The sequence below is a fragment of the Somniosus microcephalus genome, chromosome 5 (assembly GCF_052327205.1).
Source record: "Somniosus microcephalus isolate GS21.2 chromosome 5, FLI_Smic_1.0, whole genome shotgun sequence".
Taxonomy (NCBI): Eukaryota; Metazoa; Chordata; class Chondrichthyes; order Squaliformes; family Somniosidae; genus Somniosus; species Somniosus microcephalus.
This window is the reverse complement of record NC_140991.1, coordinates 103136770-103148994: the sequence shown is the minus strand read 5'-3', so window position 1 is coordinate 103148994 and position 12225 is coordinate 103136770. Positions and strand designations below refer to the sequence as shown.

General features: G+C 43.7%; 1 protein-coding gene across 1 annotated transcript in view; it reads right to left on the bottom strand.

The window, feature by feature from the left end:
• egfra (epidermal growth factor receptor a (erythroblastic leukemia viral (v-erb-b) oncogene homolog, avian)) overlaps positions 1 to 12225 on the bottom strand; it is a 369473-nt gene that overhangs the window by 93315 nt on the left and 263933 nt on the right. Inside the window, exons 4-8 of the mRNA XM_085988057.1 lie at positions 11301 to 11429; positions 7377 to 7445; positions 5787 to 5905; positions 3575 to 3716; positions 2791 to 2907 (exon numbers count right to left, since the gene is read on the bottom strand). Coding sequence (XP_085844183.1) covers positions 2791 to 2907; positions 3575 to 3716; positions 5787 to 5905; positions 7377 to 7445; positions 11301 to 11429 — 576 coding nt within the window. The remainder of the gene's footprint in view (positions 1 to 2790; positions 2908 to 3574; positions 3717 to 5786; positions 5906 to 7376; positions 7446 to 11300; positions 11430 to 12225) is intronic.

Genomic DNA, 12225 nt, shown 5'->3' with positions numbered 1-12225 from the left:
CCGCGTTGATCAGCCGCCGGTTCCGCACATCGACCAGGAGGCCGTTGGCGCACAGGAAATCCGCACCGAGAATGGCTTGTGAAACCTTGGCCGTAACAAATTCCCAAACAAATCGCTGGCCGCCGAAGCACACCTGGACCCGCCGTTTGCCGAAAGTCCGAATAGCTCCGCCATTAGCCGCTTCGAGGGAAGAGGCCGTGCCCCCCAGCTTGTACATCTATAGTGGACGCGGGTAGAATGCTGTACTGTGCACCGATGTCGCATAGGAATCGCCGACCAGAGATGGAATCGATAATGAACAGCAGCTTGCCAGCATTTCCGATTGCCATCATGGCTGCGGGGCACCCATCAGACCCGTTCTTTTTTTGCCGGGGTTGCAGCTGGTTTTTTTTTGGGGAGAGAAGCTGCAGGGAGGGCGGCAACATCTGGCTTTTGCGCCAAACCGCGCGTGATAGAAGCACAGCCCCGAAGGTTGAGGAGCTGGGGCGCCGTCTGTGGGGGATGGGCGCCTTGTGGCAGCGCAGTACTGCTGCGTCACCGCGAAAATCTTGTCCGCTTCGGCAGCAAGCGCTGCGCAGTCTGTGACTTCGGACCTGGCCAGGGCAGCTTGTACTTGCTCCGGTAACTGACTGAGGAATAGCTCCCTAAAGAGGAAGCATTCCGGTTCGGAGCCAAGGAGCGTGAGCATTTGGCTCATAAGCTCAGACGGCTTGGAGTCCCTGAGGCCTGGCATAGCGAGCAGTCGGCGGGCGCGCTCCGACTTAGTGAGCCTGAAGACCTGTAACAACCGCGCCTTGAGTGTTTCATATTTGCGGTCGTCCGGGGGGGTTCTCAAGCAGGCTGACGATCCGCGAGGCGGTGGAGCTGTCAAGTGCGGAGACCACGTAAAAGTATCGGGTCTGATCCGCAACGATGTTCCGTAGTGCAAACTGGGCTTCAACCTGGATGAACCACGAGGTCGCTTGTTGCTCCCAGAATTACGGTAGCTTCAATGCAACAGTGTTTGTTTCCATGCTTTGTTCCTTCTGCGAAAGCCGTTCGCAAAAGTCGGGGTCACCAATGTAGGAATGTCCAGTTCCTATCAAGAGACTGAGGTCGACTCAGGCAATCAATCAAAAGATGTTTAATGTAAAACTAACTGAGTTTAACAAACAAACGCAAGAGAACTACGAATTAGGTCTTATCAGTTCGGAGGCTCCACGAGGACTGCTTGGGCGGTCCCGTGGCCGGCGTCATGACATCATCACGTTTTTCCCACCGTTGGGGGATCATGTGATGAACGGCGTGACATCATCGCGTTTGACCGCGCTCTGTACATGCAAACAGTATATACAAAGATACAGATTCAGGCTGTAGCTAACACATTGTTAAAGGGAATTATATACAGTTGATCAGAGTCTCTTAGTGGCTCTGCCACAATACAGTATAAATGTGTTTGATTCAATCTTTTGTATTTCTTTTGTCAAATCTTGAAGTGAATCTCGCGTAGGAACAAAAGCTATAGTTTAGCCTGCAAGATACTGACGTCTCAATCCCAATGCTCATCCCTCAATTCTCTACATGGAGAGATACAGACACAGTACTCTTATAGTTAGATAAGCCATTTAGATATTTATTTGCCTTAAGTCCAAATGATGAATTTCTAGCCTGGTGCCTGTTTCTGAAAATCACCCTTTTTCTACATACTTCCTCTACTGTAGCAGTAGACACATGGGTGAGTAAAATGGAGATAAAAAAAAACCCAATTAAAACAAATCCTGTACAGTCACTCACTCACTCATCCTGTGCCCCATAACTGTGTTGCAATCCTACAAGACCCTCAACCCTTCTTTGACCCTAGTTACACATTCCATACCGCATCTGATGATGTAATCACTTTAGAATCTCAGCGATTTCCATCAGCTATCAATTTCCTCTGCCTTACAAACCCTCGCAGAGCAGTCTGTACCAAGTATCCTATTCTTCTTCCCTTGGATACAAGCTCACACACAGTCAAGAAGACATTGGGAAAATTACAAGGTGCTAATGGAAGATTACTAGAGAAGATTAGGGGGTATGGAATTAGGGGGAGAATAACAAACTGGATTAAAGTTGGTTAGAAGGCAGAAAACAGAGAGTAGGAGTTAAGGATAGTTTTTCAGAATGGTTGGAAGGGAGCACGGTGTCCCAAAGGGTTCAGTTCTGGCACCACTCCTGTTCACTGTGCATATCAATGATTTGTGAAAATTTGCAGGTGATACCAAAATAGGAGGTGAAGTTAATTCTTTAGAAGTCTAAAGGAAGCTGTGAGGTGACACCGATAAGGTGGGGGAATGAGCTAAAAGTGGAAGATGAAATTCAATGTCAGTAAATGTGAGCTGTTGCACTTTGGGGGAGGATATGATAGACAAGTTTAAAATTATGAAAAGATGTGATGGGAAAAAGGTAAGCAGACTGTTTGCAGTAGTTAAGGGGTCTAGAAGAGTGGCCACAGATACAAGATTAAATGCAAGAGATTTAGAACAGAGAGCAGAAGAAACTTCTTTTCATAAAGAGTTGTGAGACTGTTGAATTCACTTCCAGGGTCGCTGGTTGACGCAAGAACTGTGTCAACATTCAAAACTGGATTGGATAGGTAGATGAAGAAAAAGGGGATGAAGAGATTTGGGAACAGGATGGATAAATGGAATTAAGACTATTTGCTTGTGTAGAGGGTAAATTCCAACACAAGCTGCTTGAGTAATTCAACAAGTTATATTGTGCAATGTCATAGCGCATATTGAAGTAAAGGTCAGTTCAGAGATAGCTTACCTTTTGGACAAGGTCCTTCACATTTTTTACACTTTCTGATTTTCTCTTCATCCACCTCGTATGTACCAGGGCTGCAGCTTCGAACACAGGAACCAAGGTCCGTTACCACATAGTTATCTAAAATATAAAGAACGGAAACAGTGACTGTATTCAAAAAAGAGGCTTTAAAATTCAATTGAATTTGACTTTGCTAAATTCAACAGGAAAACATTTAATTTCAAAGTCAGAGGACTAAATTGCAAGTCCAGTGTAAAGCTGCTCCAATGGCAATAAAATATGTTAATGTTTATACTTTAGTTAACTACTCACTTTGGCAAATAATGGGCATGTTCTTATAATGCACCTAGCATAAACATCAGTAATGATCCCAGATACTCTCACCAATGGGTCAATTTTTGTATAATATCCTCCATCAGATATTTTCACCCTGGGATTCTTGGGTTCTTGTCCTCCCAAAACCACTGGGAACCAGACAACTCCTAAAATTTGGTTTCTCAAGCTGCTCGACAGGCAACAGTAACAAGTAATTCATACAGCGGTGCTTATGGAGGCTGATACTCTAAACAGTGATTTATGTGGCCAGTTTCATTATAGATTGAAGAACAAGAGCTGGCTGTATTATCTGCCCTGCCACCGCCCCCCCGCACAGTAAACCATTAGCTGGTTAATTGATGGGGCAGTGGACATTCAGTACGAGTCTATAGTCAGTCTGCCATTTTCACAGCTACAAAAATATCTATTAATATCAGCTAAAATGAATATTTCAAGAGCTTATAGACCATACGGGGACACTTCTTTACACAGGTTGCTCCAAAACTGTATTTTCCATCTGGATTTCGTTCCATTTGAAATTTGACTGTATTATAGACTTCCAAATGAGGACATGACTCTTTACACGTGCCTCCATCACTGAACTTCCGGCATGCCTGAGGAAAGAAATAATATTCAGCAGATTTAATATGTTTGCTTTTTTTAATGTCATTCTGCTCATTATGTCTGGTACAGACAGTAAAATGTAATTTTATTAGGATCAGTGTAATACTGTACCATGAAAAGGCTTAAATTCTGAACACATTCCAGGGCATCACTAGAAATGAAACCAAGACGGCAAAACTCATTTCACATTAGACCCTTACAACCAGCAGACAGATGTTCAGAGAGAGAAAGCATTATGTAACCTATTGCGGCAACCAGGCTTCTTTTAAAAAAGACTCTGCACACGGGGACAAAGGAGAGTCTGCAGCTGAAGCAGATAACTGGACCAGGGCCCAGGGATAACTGGCAGGCTAGAAGCCTGGAGAGGGAACATGCGCTTGATGCCTTCCACAACTGGTGGGCACCACAGGGTATAGAATGTCTTATAGACACTGATGGCAACATTATGGTTTAGTTGAGAAGGTTCCCTTTGCTTTTGTTGAGACTTTGTTGCTCATTTTGGCTTCTGTAAGTTTGCTTGGACCATGTGTTTCTTTCCTACTTTAGTGGTGCCCTAAAAGGAGCAGTTGTTGTCATGATTCTTCTTTAATAACCTTGGGGCAACCCAGTGTCACCCTTATTGGTCCATCAAAAAAGGTCCAAGGGAGAACTGGAATGCTGGAGGCCGGGGGTGGGGGAGATGGTCAAGTATGGTCAGCGATGGACTGGAAGGGGTAAGGCAGAGCAGAATCAGAGGTGGGGGGGCACAGGAAGACCAGGGTTAGAAATTAAGAGATAGAGCACACCAAGGGGTGAGAGAAGAGTTAGGGATCTGGGGAACTGAGAGAATCGATCGCTGCTGGAGGATGCTGCAGTAAGGTTGGATCCCACAGGAAATGGCCTCAGTGCTGACATCAGTAGGGTAACTCCAGCAAAGAGTGGAGTTGGGGCGATGGAGTGGAGGAAGTGATGCAAGAAAGGAGGAGGCCAGAAGGGAGGGAGGGGGAAGAGAGAGTGTGAATTAAAATGCATGCACATGTGTGCATGTATGTAGAGAAACAGTGAGGAGACAAGGCGAGGGAGAGATAATGGAGAAAAGGGAGAGTAGCATGGGGAAAGAGCGATTAGAGCCAGGTGTGAGCCAGTACACACACACAGTAAAGTCCGACATGGCAAGTGAAGTGGGAGGGGGTGGCGCCGTGATTGGGGCCATGGCTAGCAAAGAAAGAAAGAAAAAACTTAGCAGGATGGGAAGTACAAGATAGACACAGAAAGCTACGGAATAGGGAGAAGATGAGGGAGACAGGGAGCGAACTGAAGCAGAAAGGGAGAAGAGGAGAGGGAGAGGGAGAAGGAAAGTGAAGGAGAATGCGAAGATTAGCAGGTATGGGCTGGGGCCATGGCCAGAAGGTGCAAGCCAGAGGTCGAGGTGGAAGCACCAGATGCTTGGGCCTTTTACTGAGCAGATGGGTGCACCATGTATTTCTGGGACAATTGCTAGTAGGTAGCACAGGTCAAAAGTCACGCCAGGAGCCGGGGTCCCATGGAACCAATAGGGAGCAAGGCATGTGGCAGTCAGAATTGCGGCCAGCAAAGGAATACCCAAGGCAGGCCTTTTGTCATTGCAAATCTCCATCTTGGTGCTAACTACAAATGTAACTGACACTGCAGGTAAAAGTTAACATTTTTAAAATGGGTTTTCCCATTGACAAAGCCTGATATAGGAGTTTTCAATGCATTTTGAGACAGTATGTTGTGACTAACTCAACATTCTAATGTATAACAGACAAATATTGTGAAATATCCAGGTTTACATTTTCTTCTTTCACAACCGCAGCAAAGAATATTACATTTTCATGGTTGGACAGAAGTTGGAGTCACAAGCACCAGAACGTATTCTTTAAATTCCACAATGATACAGACAATAAACAAGACCATGATTGGCAATAGCAATTAGCTAGCTCCCTGATACACCCATGACATGCTTAAGTCTTCTCAGTCACCCAAGAGGGAGGGGAGTAAGAAAACACACTTTATTTCACTCTATAAATGAATGGTGATAAATCAGTTAACTTTCTTACCAGACAGTGGTATTCTCTCGGCCCAGTGCATCCAGCAGCACACTGACTGTGGCAGCAGTCACTGGGGTGATGACCTCTACATCGACCCGAACACTGCTGAGCGCAGATTTTCTTTGTGACTGAAAACATGGAAAAGATTTTCATTACTTCTGACCGATGAATACAATTCTTAAATAAACCCCTGAAGCTGATATCCTAACAACCACTGCGGTCACTGGTGTCATCCAGATGATGCACTCACTGTTTAAATAGTTGCATCCAACAGGGACATTCCTCTACATTTCTGTTCCCTACATTTATATAACAGCAAATCAGGGTTGAACAGTGGGAATACGAGAACGGATAAATATTTTAGAATTTTCTTTCATTACTTTTTGAGAATCAGGGAACATGCTGCTGAACTTACTCTCAGTAGATTTAATTGGGTGAGGTAGAGTCCATGACAGAGTCAATTATATTTTAGGATCTGATGGAAGATAAAGTTGAAGGTTGAATGGGGTTTGCTCATTCATACAATATTTATTTATATAATTTCCATTTAGCATAAATCAATAACTTGTACAAGTGCATTCCTTGTTTTAAAATTCATATAGACTAGAATTGTTAACAGCACAGTAGGCCGTCAAGCCTGTGCTGGCTCCCTTGCAAGAGCAATTCAGCTAGTCCCACTCTCCCATTTAAATCATAAATCTGTTTATTATAACATCTAAATGCTTACATGAATGAAAATGCTGCAATGTTTACATTTTCTGAAAGCTGGTCCTGTCATACAAAAAACAAAATCGTTTGGCTAACAGGAAATCTATTTGCAGCTATTTTACAGCGTGCTGATGTTATAGCTACCACTAAAACCAACAAAAAAGAATTGTTTAGCTCTAGAATTTAAGGGAATGCAAGCTGTCATACATTAACAATGTGTCAGGCAGTCAAACGGGCTGCTGAAATACTTCCAGTTATGCATAGTAGATGTTTTACGAATATTTAAATTAAATGGATGGCAACATGCATATTCCTGCAGTTCAAGCGGTGATGGTTTCAACACATTTTGTTTGTAGGTAAATTAGTTACACTCAGCTGGTAACAGTTAAAATGCTACACACAAAGATAATTTACTGGAGATAACATTTTCAATGGATTTCAATGGAGGCGGAGGGTATGGTAGAGATAATTAATATTTAGTGTCAGTTTTTATAAATGTTGATAAAATAAGAATGTAGGTGAACCAGGAGTATATGGAACAATTGCTGGGGGCGAGGGAGAGAGAGACAGGGAGGGGGAGAGGAGCAGAAAGGGGAGGAAAAGAGCAAGAGTCAAGGATGAGGGGTGATGGCAATGGCAAGGAGGGTGAGTGGAACGGTGGGGTAAGGGAGAGATGGAAGGCTGACCACTAAAGTTACAGCTTTAGAGGGTGAAAGCAAATCCTGGAGAGAAGATGAATGAGTCTCTACAGAGGGTACAGAGTTTAATAGTTGCTAGTCACATATCTATTGATTCAAGAGCAATCCAGTAATAAACCAGAACTTAAATGGTCTGATTTTTAAACATGAAATTGCAACTCTTCATTTTAGCAGCTGAAAAGCTAACACTTACATCTCTGACAGTTCTCTAAACCTGGGCCCCAGCACGTTTCATCTCGACACTCTGCGTGACATTTTGTGCCTGTAAACCAAAAAATAATAAAGATAATGCAACAATTAATAAAGATAATGTAATAATAAAGATAATGCAACAATTAATAAAGATAATGTAACTCGACTGCAAAACAAAATATTAGTCCAAAAGCTCAATAGTAAAGGAATCAGTTATAATAAAGGTGATTCGAACTATGTCATCTTTCTCTAACTAATGAGAGGAGAAACACCCTCTCCCAGAATATCAAATCAAAATATCATATTTACCATAATTGAAGATGAAGGAAAAATAGCAGATTTTATTATTTTCTGGAAATATTCAGGAGGAATGAAAATAATACATTTAACATCCTAAAGGGTTCTAATCTTCAAGGACTGTTTTCTCCTCAAAGTGCGTTAAAAATCGTGTGAAATCATTGTAAGTAGAAACAATTGAGGCCTTTACATTTAGGAGTAAACGTTACATAGTAACACACAGCAGGGTAGCAAAATGGAGCAGTGAATTAATATTTTAACATCCTGTATCCTGCAGGAGTAAGACACGAGCTTGGTGTATTTGCAGCCACCATTTTCCCAAATGACATGTGACTGATCCCAATGCCGAGTGGGAACCAGGCACTTAATCACTGTAGTGAAGGAGTGATGAAGAAAAGCATCTAAATTCACAGGGATCTGCACCTCCTGATGATCAAATCGAGTGGGATTACTAAAGCCCTGTGAGCAGGTCCTGAGTTCATTCTAGCAGCCGTCTGGTATTGAACGATCGTTTCACCACCACTGCCACTGCCTCATAAGTTTCCGTTCTAGCTTCCTCCATATGTGTTATCTAGCCTGGAGGATTTTGAGTCTTCAGTCCCCTTAGCCTATCAAGTATCCCCTCCACATGGATTTCAGAACCCTTTAAGGTGTTATGTGTATTATTTTCTTTCCTCCTGAATACTTTCAGAAAAGAATTAAATCTACTGTTTTTCCTTCATCTTAATTATTCGACCACTTGCTTTTATAGTTTTACTTTTTTCCCTAACCACCCTTACCGATACTGACAAAATGTTTTATTATTCTGCTTAACACCCTTTCTAATGTGTTCTTTGGCCCAGTACTTTCTTTCGCCAGTTTCAGGAATTAAGGCATCCTCAATGGTTGTGAGATTCCCTTCCTCAGCTGTTCCCAGTTTCCATGGGTTCTGCTGCCTGGGATTCCCCACTATTGCTGCTGCCCTGGCTCATCTGTTTACCGTGCACTTTCCAGCATCTGTTCTCACCCTGGATCACTATCTGACCCCCTGCTGACCATGGACCACGATCTGACCCCCTGCAGACCCTGGATCACTATCTGACCCCCTGGTGACCTTGGACCACTATCTGACCCCTGGTGACCCTGGACTGCTATCTGACCCCCTGCTGACCCTGGACCACTATCTGACCCCCTGCTGACCCTGGACCACTATCTGACCCCCTGGTGACCTTTGACCACTATCTGAGCCCCTGCTGACACTGGACCACTATCTGAGCCCCTGCTGATCCTGGACAGGTGTCATATATGATTCCTATGCTGATGTTGGAACATTATCTGATCCCAATGGTGACGCTGGACTACTCTCAGATCACTATGCTGACCCTGATCTGTAAGCAGACACTGAATTAGTCTCTTACCTCCCAGCATTCCTCAATTCTTGTCTGGCTGAATTTTTCCTGTTCTGATTATAGCATCCTTGACCAAACCTCATGCCTGTACTCTTACTGTTGCTGGATAATGCCCTCATCCTCCTGGACAGGCTCAGGGCTTTCGCTGCTTCAACCTAGGCCCCTTTCACTGCACAACTGCAACTCTCCCACAGCCCATAACCCCAAACTGTCTTACTTCCCTTTCCTAGAGCATTCCCAATTTAAATGGTCCCAGGATTAATCTATCTGTTTTCCTTTTCACTCTGCCTTCTGCCTGTGCCTACCACATTCCCCCAGTGGGTTTAGCTTGCACTTTTACTATCCCAGGCCCCAATTTCCCATTATTCCATAGTTTCTAGTTCACTTCCACCATCCTGCATCACTAAGAACTACACATTTACAAAGCCTGCCCCTTGCTCATTCAATCCACTTCCAACCCACATCCTGACTATCCACCTTCCCTTCCTCAGTCTCATGCTTGTCCTAGTCCACCAGCATGGTCCCTACATTCTTCAAAACTGCTGTCAGTACCACTTACTTAGAAAAAGTACTCGTCTCACCCCTTCTCTTCTTTCCAATTATCACCCATCATCTTTATTTTATAAAGGTCCTGGAATAGATCATTGTCTTGCAATTATACTTCCTGTTTGAGGCCCTCAAATTAGTGCTGTAGCCTGGGTCGAAACCTATGACTGCATAGGTCAAATTCACCAGTGACACCTGTACGACTGTAGCTTGGTGTCCCTCCTCATTTTCGTTAACCTTCCTGCTGCCTTCAATACAGTCAAACATGCCGTCCTCCTCAAAATGTCTCTTCTCCACAAACCAGCTGTGGTACTGCTCTCTCATGATTCCACTCCCATCGGTCACATTGCAAACATCACCTCTAAAGCAAACTTCTCCTCCCTTGTCTGGAAGGTCACATCTGGTGCACCCAAGGGTAAATCCCTGGACACCATCTTTACATTTACTGAGTACCCTTTGGTGACTTCATCCAGAAGCTTTCACAAGTGTGCTGACAACTTCTCCACCCGCTCCATCAACTCCAAAGCTATTTTCACCCTCTCCAGGTGCGTGACATTAAAACCTGTATGAGTTAAAATTTCTTTCCGTTAAATGTTGGTAATACCAAAATCATTGGGCTGAATCTTAAACTCCCAAAATAGGTGGGTTGGGGTCGGGCAAGATGTTAAAACTCCAACCCGACCACTTCCGGGCTAACTACAGGACTGGGCGGGCAGCTAACCAGCTCCCAGGAGGCGGGCTGGCCAATTAAATATTTTAATGAGTTTGGCAGTTGAATTTCTCCAACTTTCTCCTCATTGACCTCTGTACTTCCACCTGCCATAAACTGTCAACTCACACTAAGGTCTGCAACCCCATCAGTGCTCTCCTCACCAATCTCCAAGTGTTCCAAAGAATGGGCTTATGGACATATGAACAATGATGGACAGGTAAAGACCCTCTCGTCCATCCAGCCTGTCTCCCACAATTGTGATGCCTTGTGTAGCACAATATATACACTCCCCACCCCACCCGAAACCACGAGATCTTAAGATTCCCCATGGCCTCATCCCTCTCTGCCTCCACAATTCCCTTCAGCTCTATATCCCTTTGCACACTTTGCAACCCTGGCTCATCTCTTGTCGCCGTTTCCTTCACCCAACATCAGCAGCCACTATATCTCTGCCATCAGGCTCTCCCCGTCTCATTACTTCCATTTTGTAACCTTCCTCCCATCTTTCAAAAGCTTCCTATGGATTCTACTCCTTGGTTGTACTTTCACCCTTTCCAAACTACTTCTCCCTCCTGCTCAATATCCACTAACCTTGCAAACTGCTGAGGCAGCTCTGTACACAAGGAGCGCTATAGAAATGTAAACAGCTGCTCCCTGTAATTCTGCAATCCTCCATGAAGAGAAAAGGCTAGCAAACAGACCTTTGATCACCCATAAAAAATTACTAACAAAAGTATATTTCATTCCTGTATGAAAGACAAAGTTCTGAACTATTTTCAGTTTGCACAAGTAAAATGTATATTTAGTTCAGTCACTGATGCTCACATGAGGTAATATTATTGTTTGTAGCATGTATGCATCAAACAGATTACAGAATGAAAAGGATCTCCAAAACAACATTCTTTTTGTATCTCTATTTTAATCTGGTGCACCTCTGATTCTCAGTTGCAGTAAAGTAGGTAAGAGTGAACTTGTTGCTTACAATTCCCTGCAGTGAAGTTTATTGCCATATCAGATGCCTTGTTTGATTCCAAAATGTCATCCCATTGAATGGATTGCATGTAACAAAGCTGTGGGTTCGAAGTGATTTTCACACTGCCAGATAAAATTTCTGAAAAATAAAAATAAACAAGTCATTCAAAACATGGCCACAAGAGGATCTGAAATCGCACAATTTTCAATCCACTTCCATCCCTCTTATTTGGCCATTTTTATCCAGCAAGGTTGCATTTATTGCCCATCTCTAGTTGCCCTGAGAAGCTGGCGGTGGGCACTCTTCTTGAGCTTCAGCAAAACAGTGTGATAGAACTAAGAGGCTTGCTCGGCCACTTCAGAGGGCAGTCAAGAGTCAAGCAAGTTGGCGTGGGACAGGAGTCACTTATAGGCCAAACTGGGTAAGGGCAACAGGTTTCCTTCCCAAAAGGACATTAGTGAACCAGTTGGGTTTTTACAATAATCTGACAGCTTCCCTTTTACTGGTACAAGTTTTTTATTTCCAGATTTAAAAAAAAACTGAATTAAAATTCGCCAACTGCCATGGTGGATTCTCTGGATCATTAGTCCAGATCTCTGCATTAGCAACATTACCAACTATACCACTGTATATCAAATTGAGGTCTAGCAGCAGTCATCCTCTGTTTCCTCTCCCAATGGCTACCCTTCATGTGTAAGCCTGGACAGTAAGTTTTGGCAGGCTAAGTGATTGTGGGGCAACACAGCCGAACCTGAACCCGAACACAATCCCATCATCCCCCAACATCTACACATGCTCAGGGTTTACTGGATAGCAATCAGAAGCAGGAATGTTGGTCCTTCCCATAACTCAGGAATACTGAAACCAATTTTAACACTCATATCACTGGCTTGCCAGTTATTAGTTAACTTAGCAAAGGCAGGATCAAACTTGG